The following is a 16,103-nucleotide window of genomic DNA, read 5'->3' as shown; positions in this document are numbered from 1 at the left end:
AGTCTGGGGTGAAGACTGTTTTCCTGGCTTTTACAAGGCTGTTTTCTCACTGTGTCCTCACATGGCGTTTCCCCTGTGTGCATGTGTGGAGAGAGAGGGAAGTCTCTGGAGCATCTCTTCTTATAAGGACACTAACCCTGGGAGATTAGGGCCCCACCCTCATGAGCTCATTTAATGTTACTTTCTTCCTTGAGGCCCCATCTCCACATAGAGCCACTCTGGGAGTTAGGACTTCAACATATGAATTTTAAAGGGACACACATTCAGCACATAGCACATATATAAAGACATTTTTTAAAGGCTACTTCAAATAGTGATAATACCAATGGGGAAAAACAAAAATAAAGTCAAGGAAAGGAACACAGAACAATTGGGGCAGAGACGGTTGTTGCTACTTTAGCTATAGAACTCTCAGAAGAAGGGAAAGTTGAGTGAAATCAATAATGACAAAGAGGTTGGTATAGGGAGATTTGGGGGAATAAGCATACCAGGTAAAGAGAATTGTAAGGTCAGTGGCCCAAGATGAGAATGACAGGCTCATGTGATGGAAGGTCATTGTGGTTGGTTGGATCCTAGTTGGCTCAAGGAAGAGAGATGGACAGTAGCCTTACTGTGCTAGCAATAGTCGATACCAGGAATTCAGATTTTGTTCTCATTGCAATGGAAAGCCATTGGCTGGCTTTAGGCTGGTTAATGCACGAAGGACATTCAAGTTAAATGACTAAAGAGAGAAACTCAAATGAATGCCTTACCCATCTTTGGTACACATAGTAAATCCTTCAATACAGTTTTTTTTTTAATGGAAGAATAGATGTTTTCTTGCTTAGTAATTGTCTTTTTAAAAGTCAGATTTGTTAAAAGTATATATATATATGCACACACTCTTAATAGGGTACAATTGTATGAGGCCTGGAAAGCACACAGTGAAGCAACAAAGAAAGAGAACAGCCACATCATTTCCCAGAATTCCCTCACGAGTCTCTGTGGTCAGACTCCTCCCTGAAGCCCAGCCTTTGGCAGCCATTATTTGGTTTTGGAATGCATAGTTTTTCATTTCATTGGACTATACACTGTTAATCAGTTCAGTTGAAGGATATTTGGCTTGTTTCCAGGTTTTGGCAAGTATCAAAGCTGCTGTAAATAATTGCATCAAGGTTTTTGTGTGAACTCAAGTTTTCATTTATCTTTAGTTGCTATGTATCAGTGGGATTTTTCAGTTATATGCTATGTGTATTTTAGCTTTATATGAAACTGCCAAGCTGTTTTCTAAAAGGGCAGGACAATTCTCTATTTCCACCAACAATGAAAGAGAATTCCACCTTCTCTAATTCTGTGACAGCTCTGATTGCCTTTTTTTAAAAATTAGATCATTCTAATAGGTACATGACATAGTCATAATTCATTCTTCCTGAACTACACAAGAGCAGATTTAGAGACGTGGTAGATGTAGGAATGGATAGTAAGGAGAATACAATGGGTAGGGGAGTAATTTTTTCAACTACATTTTTTTAACCAAAAGACCCTAACCTTATAATCCTTGTTGAAAACTAGATCAATTTAAGACTCTAGTTCTATAATCCTTGCTTGGAGACTTGTATAGAATCTAAGCTTAAAGAATTTACTCTTTGAACCCTGGAAACATTGAAATCTAGCCCCCCTACACTCAGCAGGGTTCTGGTGGGATGCTTCTTTAGAAAGGTGACTCATGAGATTCTCTATTCAAAACATCAGAGACCTCTGAGAGATGAGGAAGCTTTTGTCTCCAAAATTCCAACCTCAGTCATAAACTATATTTAAAAAGAAGAGAAAATAAACTAGAAGTAGTAATTCAATTGACTTTGCGATGCCAAGGAAACAGTTCATGCAAAGATGGGCTCAGTAAAGGACAGAAATGGTATGGACCTAACAGAAGCAGAAGATATTAAGAAGAGGTGGCAAGAATACACGGAAGAACTGTACAAAAAAGATCTTCACGACCCAGATAATCATGATGATGTGATCACTCACCTAGAGCCAGACATCCTGGAATGTGAACTCAAGTGGGCCTTAGGAAGCATCACTACGAACAAAGCTAGTGGAGGTGATGGAATTCCAGTTGAGCTATTTCAAATCCTGAAAGATGATGCTGTGAAAGTGCTGCACTCATTATGCCAGCAAATGTGGAAAATTCAGCAGTGGCCACAGGACTGGAAAAGGTCAGTTTTCATTCCAATCCCAAAGAAAGGCAATGCCAAAGAATGCTCAACCTACTGCACAATTGCACTCATCTCGCACACTAGAAAAGTAATGCTCAAAATTCTCCAAGCCAGCCTTCAGCAATACATGAACTGTGAACTTCCGGATGTTCAAGCTGGTTTTAGAAAAGGCAGAGGAACCAGAGATCAAATTGCCAACATCCACTGGATCATGGAAAAAGGAAGAGAGTTCCAGAAAAAACATCTATTTCTGTTTTATTGATTATGGCAAAGCCTTTGATTGTATGGCTCACAATAAACTGTGGAAAATTCTGAAAGAGATGGGAATACCAGACCATCTGACCTGCCTCTTGAGAAACCTTGTATGCATGTCAGGAAGCAACAGTTAGAACTGGACATGGAACAACAGACTGGTTCCAAATAGGAAAAGGAGTACATCAAGGCTGTATATTGTCACCCTTCTGACTTAACTTCTATGCAGAGTACATCATGAGAAATGCTGGGCTGGACAAAGCACAAGCTGGAATCAAGATTGCTGGGAGAAATATCAATAACCTCAGATATGCAGATAACACTACCCTTATGGCAGAAAACAAAGAAGAACAAAAGAGCCTCTTGATGAAAGTGAAAGAGGAGAATGAAAAAGTTGGCTTAAAGTTCAACATTCAGAAGACTAAGATCATGGCATCTGGTTCCATCACTTCATGGGAAATAGATAGGGAAACAGTGGCTGACTTTGTTTTTCTGGGCTCCAAAATCACAGCAAATGGTGACTGAAGCTGTGAAATTAAAAGACTCTTACTCCTTGGAAGGAAAGTTATGACCAAACTAGACAGCATATTAAAAAGCAGAGACATTACTTTGTCAACAAAGGTCCATCTAGTCAAAGCTATGGTTTTTCCAGTAGTCATGTATGGATGTGAGAGTTGGACTGTAAAGAAAGCTGAGTGCTGAAGGGTTGATGCTTTTGAACTGTGGTTTTGGAGAAGACTCTTGAGAGTCCCTTGGACTGCAAGGAGATCCAACCATTACATCTTAAAGGAGATCAGTCCTGGGTATGCATTGGAAGGACTGATGTTGAAGCTGAAACTCCAATACTTCGGCCACCTGATGCAAAGAGCTGACTCATTTGAAAAGACTCTGATGTTGGGAAAGACTGAGGGCAGGAGGAGAAGGGGATGACAGAGGATGAGATGGTTGGATGAAATCACCAACTCATTGGACATGAGTTTGGGTAAATTCCAGGAGTTGGTGATGGACAGGGAGGCCTGGCGTGCTGCAGTCAATGGGGTCGCAAAGAATCAGACACGACTGAGCGACTGAGCAGAACTGAACTAAAGAGTATGGCAAAATGAAAACAATGATTCCATGAGCCCTAATTGTCATTTTTCCAATCTAGCCTCGTAACAGGGAAATAGTCCATCACAGGCATCCTGGTTTTGTGTGCATGTTCAGTGGTTAGTCACTCTAGACTTTCCCTTACCAGTGAGATATGAAAAAGGAAACATGATTTAAAATTCTTCTGAGGAATCTGAGCATTAGGTAACTTATGGATATAAGGATATAGTCTTCCAGGATATAGTCTGAGTGGAGATGGAATGTCAGTGTTTTCAATACCCTTGAAAGTAGTGAAAATTTTAGTCGCTCATTGGTGTCCAACTTTTTGTGAACTCATGGACTACAGCCCACCAGGCTCCTCTCTCCGTGAAACTCTCCAGGCTAGGACACTGGAGTGGGTACCCATTTCCTTCTCCAGGGGATCTTCCTGACCCAAGGATCGAACTCAGGTCTCCTGCGTTGCAGGCGGACTACAGTCTGAGCCACCAGGGAAGTCCTAGATCCCTGTTAAATCTATCCTTTAATAGATATCCAGAAGAATCACCCCTCCTCTGATTGGTGGAGCTCTGCTCTTGCCCAGGCTTCCCAGGTGGCAAAATGGTAAAGAACCTTCCTGCCAATGCAGGAGACCTGGGTTCGACCCCTGGATTGGGAAGATCCCCTGGAGGAGGAAATGGCAACCCACTCCAGTATTCTTGGCTGGAAAGTTACATGAACAGAGGAGGCTGTCCATGGACTGGGCTACAGTCCATAGCATTGCAAAGAGTTGGACAGGACTGAGTAACTGAGCATGTACCCACACGCGATCTTGCCCAGTGTTTTTCTATACTTGTTCACTGGAGGGCCCTGGAGGACTAGAAAACGCAGTGCTTTCTAGAGTCTACAGGAGAATATCACATAGGTGCAGAACCTCCGTCTTGACCCAAATTCTCCACAAATTGTCCTTTTCTTTTCATGGAGAAAGTACTTAGGTTAGTTTTTGCCTAAGGGCATGGACTAGCATAAATTATCCAGAACTGTCTGGAAGCTGATCCTCTTTCTTGAATGAAAAAATAAATGCAATTATGTCTGTGTAGCACCAGCCACTTTCATAAAGCTCGGTGCTACCAATTGACCTTTTTTTCAAGGAGCTTTATAATAGTGCTGCCTTAAAACAAACAAACAAAAACAAGACCCACAGCTTTTCTCCCCTGTTGACCAAACATACTATTACACTCACCTGGCCTAAGAGATTTCTGCGTGGCCAATTTTATAAGAGGACTCAAAGTTGTCATTTTGTTTAGAACAGTTTATTTCTCAGTGGAATCAAAGACCATCAGTCTCTTGTCCGCTCCTGTTAACAGTGAATGGGTGACACGAGGGTGGAAGTCAATCTTCTTCAGACACGCGTGGTAGCATTTGGTTAGCAGCCAGGTGTGCGTTAGCGTCACAAATCTATGAATCTTCTTTTTTTTTTTTCTGTTCGCAGATTTTATTCTTCACCGTACAGTATTGCAACCAACCGCATGATTCCACAGACATCCATCACGCCATTCATTGCTGCTTCCCCTGTCTCCACATACCAGGTATGTCCGATTTACCTGCACGTCCCGAGAGACCTTTCTTGCCAAAAATAGACTATCTCAAGTCAAAAAGGACACAGTAGAATTTTCAAGTTGTCTTCCCTTTAGTCCCATCTTAATGTCATAATATTCAAACTATCCACTGAGCCTACACTTTCAAGAGCTTGTTTGCATCTGTTTCACTGAATTATAAAAATCCACTGTGCTTCCATTCTGCCTGCTGAGTTTTCATGATTTTGCTACTTTTCGGCCAACCTTAGTACAGCTTTCTTACCACTGAGACGTTACTTTGTGTGTTGTCTATTATTTTGGTTGTCACAGTTCCCTAGTGTATCTTTTCTGAGAACACATTTCTGGCAACTCCTTGCACTCCCTTTGGGATACTGGATCCTTGTCATTTGTCACAGTTGTTCTGTGTATCCATGGAAAGCTACATGGATGGATGCTAAATCATTGCCTCCAAGAAATAGGGAAAATTATCCAAGGGGTAAAAGTAATTCCTACTTCCTCCTCTGACTTCATTCTCATTTCCAAAGAGGTCAGAAGAGACCTCAGGGGTTGCACATGTTGAAGCACAAGAAAATCTGAGACTCAGTGTGTGTCCTAAACCAGACGTTGTCGCCAGTTAGCGTTAATTGTGCAGGTGGAAAGAAATAGCCATCCTTCCCCTCAAACAGAGCTCCTTATCTTATTCCTTTGAGTTATCACAAATATTTCTCCCTCCTTCTCTTTACCTCATGTAGTTCTTTAGACAGTTCTTCTAATTCTAGTTAGAAACAAAATTGCCTATGAATGCTATCTAGCTGGTCGAGTGGCATTGCTACAGCTTTGGGGATAGCGAGAGTGTGTGCCTGTGTGTTTCCTTATATCATGCATATGGTGGGAGTGGGCGTGGGGGTTTGGGGTGGGGATTGTGATGTTGCTGATTGCTATGAATTCAGTGAAGTTTCACGTTCTTCATCCACTACCTATCTATGTCATGCCAGGAGATCCCCACTGTCAGAGCATCCCGCTTGATAAAATGCACATTTTTCCTTAACACATCCCCCTCACTCCGAAGCAGATCACTTTCATTCTGTGTCTGCACTTAGGTTCTTGATACATGTCAGTGGGTGAGTGGAACAGACTTTAGTGTGAATTGCATTAGAGGGTCTCTGGATGGCTGATTTCTTAAATGCCTTTCCTGGGGACCCATGAGGCTAAGTGCAGATGCTGTTCAGTTTTTCTTCTTCCTACAGGCCTGCCTGGTTGTAATGTGTGCTTTTTGTTTTTTTACCCATTTTTTCAAATCTTGGCCTCTGTTTCAGCCAAGACCACCCACTGAGCTCCATTGTAGAGCACTTTGGTGTCATGAATAAAATCTCCACAGAGCTGTCATTTCACTTGGGAGGGCCCATAAGTGGAATTTAACTCCAGCTCTCTTTTCTCAAAAAGGAATTAGAGCAATTTCCTACGTTGCTGATTCTTGCTTTTCACCACTTTTTTTTTTTTTAGTCTAAAGTCCATTGGCAGTCTCATTGATGTGAGTCTATTGAAACCAAAATCTTCAGGGCTATCTATGTCACATTCAGCTCTTAGAAGCTGACTTTCTCATTTGACTGATTGGAAACATTCAGAACATTTTCCTGGTTCATATACTCATTTTTAGTAACCATACCAATTACTACAAGAGAGAAAAATCACAGACTTACTTAACTTGGGTTTAACCCAAAACATTCCCCCAAATTTCTGGTTGATCTCTCTAATTCTTTCCCCAACTTTCACCACTTGGATTTATTTCCCAGATGGGATCACTTGAGAATTTGAGGTTAGAACCAATGACAGAAAAAAAGGAAGTCTGAGCAATCATGCTAAGTAATGCTTCCTTCTTTATTCACCTGGGTCTTCCAGCATGTTGACCTCCAAACAAGAGATCCCTGAAGCCTCCTAAGACTTTCATCTCCAATACCAGCCTCCAAATGTGCCCATGGTGTAGCCTGGCTCATGTCGGCATTACCGCCATCTCCAGTGAAGTAGGAATTTGCTTTCATTTTACCAAGTTTCAGGGGCCAAATAAATCGGGTCCAAGAGCTTCCTTTCTATCCTTAGTTTTGAGCACTGATCTGCTGTAAGTCAGATGGATTCCACTTTCTTATGACCTAGTGTGACTCCACTGAACGCAAGAACCGAGTTCTCTCTGTGATTGCTTTGTGCTAATAAATGCTGTTTGATGCATAGGTCCAGAGTACTTCATGGATGCCTCATCCGCCATACGTTATGCAACCAACAGTAAGTGTTCTCAGTCACCTGAGGCTCGATGTTTCTATTATCTGAGTGCAAGCATTTGTAACGTGTAGAAGCTCTGGGGTAAAGCTTTTGTTCTATTCCATGCCTTTTTCTGGCAGCCTTATTTTCCAGATACAAAGCTGTTCCTGAAATTCTACAAAAGCATGTACGACAGACAGAGATAGTGACGGTGATGGAGAGAAAGAGAGTTGAGAGAGGAAGAGAGAGGGAGGGAGGGAGAGAATCAACTTGATGGGAAGAAATAGCGATCAACCTCTCACGTTGACGTCTGCCATTTGTTAGGAAGAAGGAAGGTCTGCAGGTAGTACTGTGTGCTCTGGACAGTTAAATCCACTATAGGAGGAAAACCTTTCTGTTGTCCATCTCCTTCTGTTATGCTTTCTTTTCTTTGGATGCTTTGGGAACGAGTTTGCGAATCATGGCTCAGTGTTGACTCAAAGCAACATATTTGAAATAGGAAGGTATTCATCGACTAATAGGTGTGGCTAGATAGTAGACAGTAAGGTTGGTAGATGACTTTTATGTTAACTAAAAGGATTATTCTCTTCTTTAGTGTAAAGTTTCTTCCCCAAATAATCAAACTATGTTCTGCTAGCTAGCTTTTTCCATTTTGTGGTACAATATGACATTTGTCCCAAAGGAAAAATATTAGATATTCCATTAGAATACAGGCTGAAGGCGAGTGACTCCGTGTATCTGTGTCAAGTTCTTGCATGTTTTCTAGCTCTTGAAAAGAAGAGGACAGGAAGATTTCTAGAATGATACACTCATGAGAGTTTGGAGGAGGGGAAATGTCCCCAGTGGGAAGTTGTGCGACAGGGTCTCTGGCGTCCTCTCCTGGGTCTATTCAAGTCTGGAACTTGGTTTCCTCTTTTGTCGTTATACTTAACATGGCTTTGGGGAGGATCAAAGCCAAGAGAATATACGAAAACAGTGTTCAAAGTATCACATGTTATATCTTATTGTGGTCATTAATCCTTATCAGTGAATGTATTGGCCGTACAAAGAAGAAGCAATGCTACATTTTAACTCTTTTCAAAGCTAAATATAAATAAAGTCACACATATCAAAAGCAGGGCATTACATACACAGGCATCCATTTCCTGGACTCAAACGATCACAGCACCTGGCTTTCATAATTAAGCTTTCTCCAGTGTTTTTTTTTTTTTAAAGGAGCATTCCATGTTGCTCATAGTGTTTTGATAATTTGCTTTGTATTTGAAAAATAAAGTATATGTAGCTTCTGACAACAGAACTTTAGACCTCATTTTGCAAATGTCCCTGTTTACTCTTATTTGCCTACCTTGGGGGCTTTGTGAGTTCCTCTGGTCTGTGTTGTGGAAATCAGACTGACAGGCAAGGAATCCAGCCAGGCTGTTCTTTTCTGTCCAAGTCATCAGGTAGAATCCAATAGAAGCTGCCAGACCAATATATAGCACAGACTGGGCCAACACACGAAGAGGGAAGAAGCCTTGCCAAGTTCTAAAGAGACTTTCTAGAAGGAAGCAACTACCTTCTAAGGCAATAATGTGTGTGTGTTTAGAGAGTGCAGAGGCTAGCTTGGTCCTCATGTGGAGGTCAAGCATCATCTCATTACGACCTCAAGGAATGCACATCTGGAAAAATCTGAATTACTTTTTTTTTCAGATACCAAAGGTGTATGATTCTACAATACTTGCGAAGCTGTGAGGAGAAGGGAAGACATTTGTGTTTTATTTCAACTGTCATTCAGGACCCTAGCAAAGTGTTTCATGAGCACCTCCTCCTCCCTACCCCAGCTTCCAGCTTCACCCAATTTGGGGTTTATTATTTCTAGTATCTTTCTCCCCAGCAATAGTTGTGTGTGTGTGTGTGTGTGTGTGTGTGTGTGTGTGTGTGTGTGTGTGTTCATTTGTCCCTATGAGATCTTCTTGCCACGGCTGCTGCTCCCTATTACCCCTTCCCCTGATTAGACTTGGCATGATGTTTAAGCTTAGGTCACCCTGTCTAAGACCACAGTTCCCAAACTTTTGGAACCAGGGACTGGTTTTGTGGAAGATAATCTTTCCACGAACCAGTGGGGCAGGGGATGGCTTCAGGATGATTCAAGGGCATTACATTTATTGTGCAATTTATTTCTATTATTATTACATCAATTCCAGCTCAGATCATCAGGCATTAGATCCTGGAGGTTAGGGACCCCTGGTTTAAAATGTAGCACTTGTGCCTGGGACAGATTTCCTGGGAACAGAAGTGGCCCTGGGCCACCCACCACTTTGTCGTTTTTAACTTGGAAACACTGGCTAAACAGCATTTTGGAATCACATTACTTGTACCATCAGTTGTTTCCTTAAAACAGGTTTGTTGGTTGTTTTATTGTATGAAGAACCTTGATGCAACTGATCTTGGTTTTATTTTCAGAGTGGGGTTGTTTAAATTAATTGCTCTGTAATATTAAAACATAAAAATACGTAGGTGATGATCTATGGCAAAGAAATAAAATCACCTGGATGTGGAGAGAAGGAATGAATGACTTGGCGGTTAATAGCATGGATTCTTGGTTAGGCTCTTTGGGAGAGGAAATCCTTTCTGATCTAGGACTTTGGGCAGTCAAACTGCCTGAGCCACAGTTTTCTTATCTGTAATATGGACACAATCACACCTAAATTATAATGCTTTCAGTTGATTAAATGAAGTAATGCTTTAAAGCTCTTAAAATAGCACCCAAGAGATATCAAACACTCAATAAATTACTGTTATCGTTACTCAGTTATATGAGTAGATGACTGTAAATTCTGCTTAGATTAAGCCAATTATGTAAAATGAGTGTTGGTACAGGAAGAACTGGAGAAAATCAATAATCACCCATGTCTACCACATTTATCCTGCTCATTTTGCACACTTTACTAATGAGTTTGGTGGAGGTAGCCTCTGTGGCTATAAATAAGATGAATCACTTAGATTGGTGCTTCTCTGATTTACTTGCTGAATCTTTCAACACCTATAATAAAAATAAATACAAGTAATGAAAATAAGAATTAAAGGCCTACTTGGTTGCCTCTTGTGTGGCAGTCACTGGAACCTACCTTACAAATAAATTCAAGGTGTGAATAGCTACACATCTTCCTTAGGTTGCCCTTAATAATGATTTGTTTACAACTTTTCTCCTTTCTCATGTCTTCGCTTCCACGATTTTGTGAAACTCTCACAGATAAGGTCTCTGTACATAGGGTAAAGACATGCTTCCCCCATCGTGATGAAGCTCACGGACCCCTGTACTGTAGCAGAGTCCTGCAGGTTCTTTGCAGGCTTGACTCACCAGCCCCAAAGTCTTAGCCAGGCTTGTATCTGAAGCCAGTGCTCTGGTCAAGTCTTAACCCAGATCACGGTGCCTCTGGTCTTTTCCTACCTGGGAGGGTAATGATCTGTAAGAGAGATGTGAACTGATGGAAAGAAGGGATGAGAGACCGACAGAAATCCTGAGTGTAAAGCTACAGCTGGCTTAGGCTTTCTTCTTCAGAGACTGACATTTCTGAGCTGTGTTCAGTGTACCTTTTTGTAACTTTAGAAGAAAGACTCTGAGAAACTTTTCACTATTAAGGAAAAGGAGCTAAAAGTTTCCTTGCCTGGATCCTCTCTCGTCCTGGTGTTTCTGCGAGGAAACCGTTCTCTGTCTGTGTGTGGGACTCTGGGACTTGATCAGGTCAAATCCTGCTGATGACAGCAAGAGCATTTTCATTTGCACTTTATTTTTTGTTCACTGAAAGAGAACACTGCGAGTTGAAATCAGGAACGCACTGTTTGCTGACGTTGCCGATGCCATCAGGCACGTGTTGCTGATTGCCGGTGCAAGGTTTCTTTCCTAAACTCTGAAATTTCACTATGACACTGGCAGGATTTTAATAGGTGGTGGATTGAACTAGATATCTACTTTGCTTGGCAGCTTGTCACACTGGGATCTTCTATGAATGCACAATGGAAATCCCCATGTTGGGATATGTCGGGTATTCTATTAAATCTGTGCTGACAGGGAGAGAAGATGATGGCTCCCAAGAAGAAGCAGAGTTCAGTTCTCTTAAATTCTATTTAAGCTTGTGTGAATCATAAATCTTCTGTTCTTCATGTGTTTAGCACTATTTATTCTCGAGGATAAAGATCAGTTTTCATTTTTACCCATTTACAAATAGGATATCTAACTACTGGCTTTCCTTGATCACTCAGACAGTAAAGAATCCACCTTGCAGTGCAGGAGACCCAGGTTCAATTCCTGGATTCGGAAGATCTCCTGGAGAAGCAAGGGATACCCACTCCAGTATTCTTGCTTGGAGAATCCCATGGACAGAGGAAGTGGAGGGCTACAGTCCATGGGGTCGCAAAGAGTCAGACATGACTGAATGACTGTACTAATACTATACTATCTAACTACAGGATTCTAAGAAATGCAAGATGCTTTAATGGAACCACTGTGTGATTTGTTGGTATACATGGCTAAATTGTAACACTTATGATGAATAAACCTTACATTTACAGCTAACATGTCAATATAAACTTTCCCTCTAGAACAACAACAATAAAAATGTCAAGAAAACTCCAAGAATATTTCATTGGTAATTGGTGATTAGGTAAGGCTTAATTTTAACAGCTGTGTCCTCCAGACTCACAGACACATTTCCCCTAAAAGCATATCATCAAGTTTGGAAAGGACATTGAAATCATTAGAATTCTGTTCAGAAAGCAGTGTTTTCAGATAGTATCTTTTTATTCCAGCTGCTGAGCTGAGCAAAAATTCTAACCTTCTGAGTTTCATTGTCAAAGTACCAAATAAAGACAAAATGTGTTTGCTATGTAGGGACTTTACGTGGTGGATGTACTGGCCAAATCTTTTAAAAGAAACTAGCAAACACAAATCAATACCTTTAGCCCATGTACACTATTTCTACCAGAAGAAAATTCAAAAATGTTTGAAAATAAATTTAGAAGGAACATCTTCATATGGGTGTCAGCTCCCTGTAAGTAGATTTCTGGGGTAAAATAAATACAGACACTTGCACACAAAGTCTCTCTGATACCCTAACTACTGTAGCAAGCAGTGCTGGTCTTGCCATTGTTGAATGTAACTTCAAAATTCTATGGCAACTTAAAAAAAATAATCTAAAATGAACTTAGGGGCAAAAACCGTTCAAACAATGAATTCAAAGCTCATGATTCAAAAGGGCCTGCACAGCCACGATGGAGGTTCCTTAAAAAACTAAAAGTAGAGTCTCAGTGTAGTAGTGTTGGTCTCTCAGCCATGTCCGACTCTGTGCGACACCACGGACTGTGGCCTGCCAGGCTCCTCTGTCCATGGGATTCTCCAGGCAAGAATGCTGGAGTGAGTTGCCATTCCCTTCTCCAGGAGATCTTCCCAACCCAGGGATAGAACCCAGGTCTCCTGCATTGAAGGCAGATTCTTTGCCTTCTGAGCTACAGGGAAGATCCAAGTAAAAGTCACTCAGTCATGTGTGGCTCTGCAACCCCATGGCCTATACAGACCATGGAATTCTCCAGGCCAGAACACCAGAGTAGGTTCCCTTCTCCAGGAGATCTTTCCAACCCAGAGATCGAACCCAGGTCTCCCACAATGCAAACAGATTCTTCACCAGCTGAGCCACAAGCCAAGCCCCAGAATACTGGAGTGGGTAGCCTTATCCCTTCTCCAGCAGATTTTCCCCACCCAGGAGTCAAACCTGGGTTTCCTGCATTGCAGGAGGATTCTTTACCAACTGAGCTACCAGGGAAGAACCCCAAAAAGTGAATGTCCCTCAGTCGCATCTGACTCTTTGTGACCCCATGGCTATACATTTTGTGGAATTCTCCGAGCCAGAATACTGGAGTGGGTAGCATTTCCCTTCTCCAGGGGATCTTCCCAACCCAGGGATAGAACCCAAGTCTCCTGCATTGCAGGTGGATTCTTTACCAGTTGAGCCACAAGGGAAGCCCGAAAGAGTCCGTATGACCCAGCAATCTCACTCCTGGGCATATATCTGGAGAAAACCATAATTCGAAAGGATACATGCACCCCAATATTCATTGCAGCACTATTTACAATGCCAGGACATGGAAGCAACCTAAACGTCCACCAGCAGAGGAATGGATAAAGATCTGGTACATATATGTAATGGAATATTACTCAGCCATTGTATATATGTATGTGTGGTACGTATATACAATGGAATATTTTCAGTATTGAAAAAAGAAATAATGCCATTTTCAGCAACATGGGTAGATCTAGAGACTCACACTGACTGAAGTAAGTTAGAAAGGGAAAAGTAAATACCATATAATATCGCTTATATGTGGAATCTAGAAACATGGTACAGATGAACTCATTGGCAAAGCGCAAATAGAGTCACAGGTGTAGAAAACAAGCTTATAGTTACCACAGTGTGGGGGGAGGGGGATGAATTAGAAGATTGGGATTGAGTATATGCACTATTGATACTATTGACGTATATGCACTATTGATACTATTGAGTATATGCACTATTGACACTATTGACGTATATGCACTATTGATACTGTGTATAAAATAGATAACTAATGAGAACCTGCTGTATAGTCCCTGGTAACTCAGTTGATAAAAAATCCACCTGCAGTGCAGGAGACCCCAGTTTGATTCCTGGATCAGGAAGATCCACTGGAGAGGGGATAGGCTGCCCACTCCAGTATTCTTGGGCTTCCCTTGTGGCTCAGCTGGTGAAGAATCTGCCTGCAACACAAGAGACATGGTTTCGACCCCTGGGTTGGGAAGATCCAAGCCCACTGGAGTGGGCTCCAGTGTTCTGGCCTGGGGACTGTAAAATCCATGGGGTCGCAAAGAGTCGGACCCAACTGAGAAACTTTCACTTTCAGCACAGGGAACTCTACTCAGTGCTCTGTGGCGACTTGAATGGGGAGGAAATACAATAAAGAGGGGATATATTACATGTATGGGCTTCCCAAGTGGCACCAGTGTTAGAGAACCTGCCTGCGAATGCACGAGACGTAAGAGACACGGGCTCAGTCCCTGGGTCTGGAAATTCCCCCGAGGAAGGCACGGCAATCTACTCCAGTATTCTTGCCTGGAGAATCCCATGGGCAAAGGAGCCCGGCGGGCTATGGTCCATAGGTTCACAAAGAGTTGGACACAACTGAAGCCACTTAGCACACGTATGCACACATGTATACATATAGCTGGTTCTCTTTGCTTACAGCAGAAACTAACAACATTGTAAAGCAACTATACTCCAATAAAAAAAATTTTTTAATAACGATAAAACACAAACGTATATACAGCTTAAAACTTTCCTTGTAGGACTCTTTCACTCATCCCCTCTATCCTCCAGGGAGAAAACCATGATAATTAGTTTGTATGTCAGCATGCAGTCAATGGTTATGTATACGGAAGTGCGTGTGCACTAATGTGTGTGCTTTAAACATATACAAGGTCACTCTTCAAGTACCGTATTGCAGTTGGCTTTACTTTTTCCCAACAATAGAACATGCTAGAGGTCCTTACACATGAGTCACCTAAAGATCGATGTCAGCTCTTTTTAACACTTTATAGCATGTCATTACATAAATGCGCCAGTTTCCTATTCATAGTCCTCTAATTTGTAGCTGGTACTTGTACACTTAAGACTGTAATATTGAGCATTTGTGAAAAAATATCTGTGATATATTTTCTGGAACAACAGTTATGTGTGTTTTAAAATTTGGTATAGTTATTGTCAAATTGAACTTTAAGTGAGAGTGTTTATTTCCCCAGGCCTCACTTAATACTGGGTGATCCCAACTTTTAAATATGTTGTTAATGTAATAAACAGTGAGTGGTATCTTACCAATGTTATTTATTTCTCTGAGTCCTAGAGAAGTTGAGTTACTTTTATATGTATATTGACTATTTTTTTTTTCTTCTGAGCTCCAAGTTTATTTGTTTTGCTCATTTCTCTTTTTGAGTAGTGATTTTAGTTTTTTTTAAAGGAACTTATCGCAATCTTTAACTTAACATTGCCAGAGATATTCTGGATATTTTCCCAGCTTGTTTGGAATTTAATTTTATGGTGTTTATCATGCATGACTTTAGTATTTAGTATTATATAGTTCATTTTTATTTTCCCTTTAGGGCAGTGATCAGCAAACTTTTTCTATAAAGAGACAAACAACAAGATTCTCTGTGTTTTGAGCCATGTGGTTGCTGTCACATGTGGCTGCAGTACACATAATTCATAGATGGATTGCCAGGGCTGAGTTCCAATAAAGCTTTATTTACAGAAAGAGGTGAGGGCCATATTTGGCTTACAGGCTAAATTTTGCCAGTCTCTGCTTTAAAATATCTGGACACTGTGCAAAATACCTTATTAACTGTACGATTTAAAGCACCATTTTTTTTGTTATGTGTTTATAGTAACTTTTATTTTAATTTTTTTAATTTTTGGAGTTTATTTTGTAACATGAAATGAGACTGTGATCCAGCTCTTTTTTATTCACCCAAACAGGTAACCAATTATCATAACAATGTCTACCATATGAGTCATCTATATTTTCTCTCAGTTCAGTTCAGTTCAGTTCAGTCGTTCAGTCATGTCCAACTCTGCAACGCCATGAATCGCAGCATGCCAGGCCTCCCTGTCCATCACCAATGCCCAGAGTTCACCAAGACTCACGTCCATCGAGTCAGTGATGCCATCCAGCCATCTCATCCTCGGTCATCCCCTTCTCCTCC

The 16,103-nt window shown here is 41.3% G+C and overlaps 1 protein-coding gene across 1 annotated transcript in view; it reads left to right on the top strand.

The window, feature by feature from the left end:
- Window positions 1–16,103, top strand: part of RBMS3 (RNA binding motif single stranded interacting protein 3) — a 620,879-nt gene that overhangs the window by 521,045 nt on the left and 83,731 nt on the right. Inside the window, exons 9-10 of the mRNA XM_052644461.1 lie at window positions 5,002–5,098; window positions 7,313–7,363. Coding sequence (XP_052500421.1) covers window positions 5,002–5,098; window positions 7,313–7,363 — 148 coding nt within the window. The remainder of the gene's footprint in view (window positions 1–5,001; window positions 5,099–7,312; window positions 7,364–16,103) is intronic.

This window comes from Budorcas taxicolor, chromosome 1 (genome assembly GCF_023091745.1).
Source record: "Budorcas taxicolor isolate Tak-1 chromosome 1, Takin1.1, whole genome shotgun sequence".
Taxonomy (NCBI): Eukaryota; Metazoa; Chordata; class Mammalia; order Artiodactyla; family Bovidae; genus Budorcas; species Budorcas taxicolor.
Note: the sequence above shows the minus strand (reverse complement) of the source record. Positions and strands in the feature narration are given on the sequence as shown.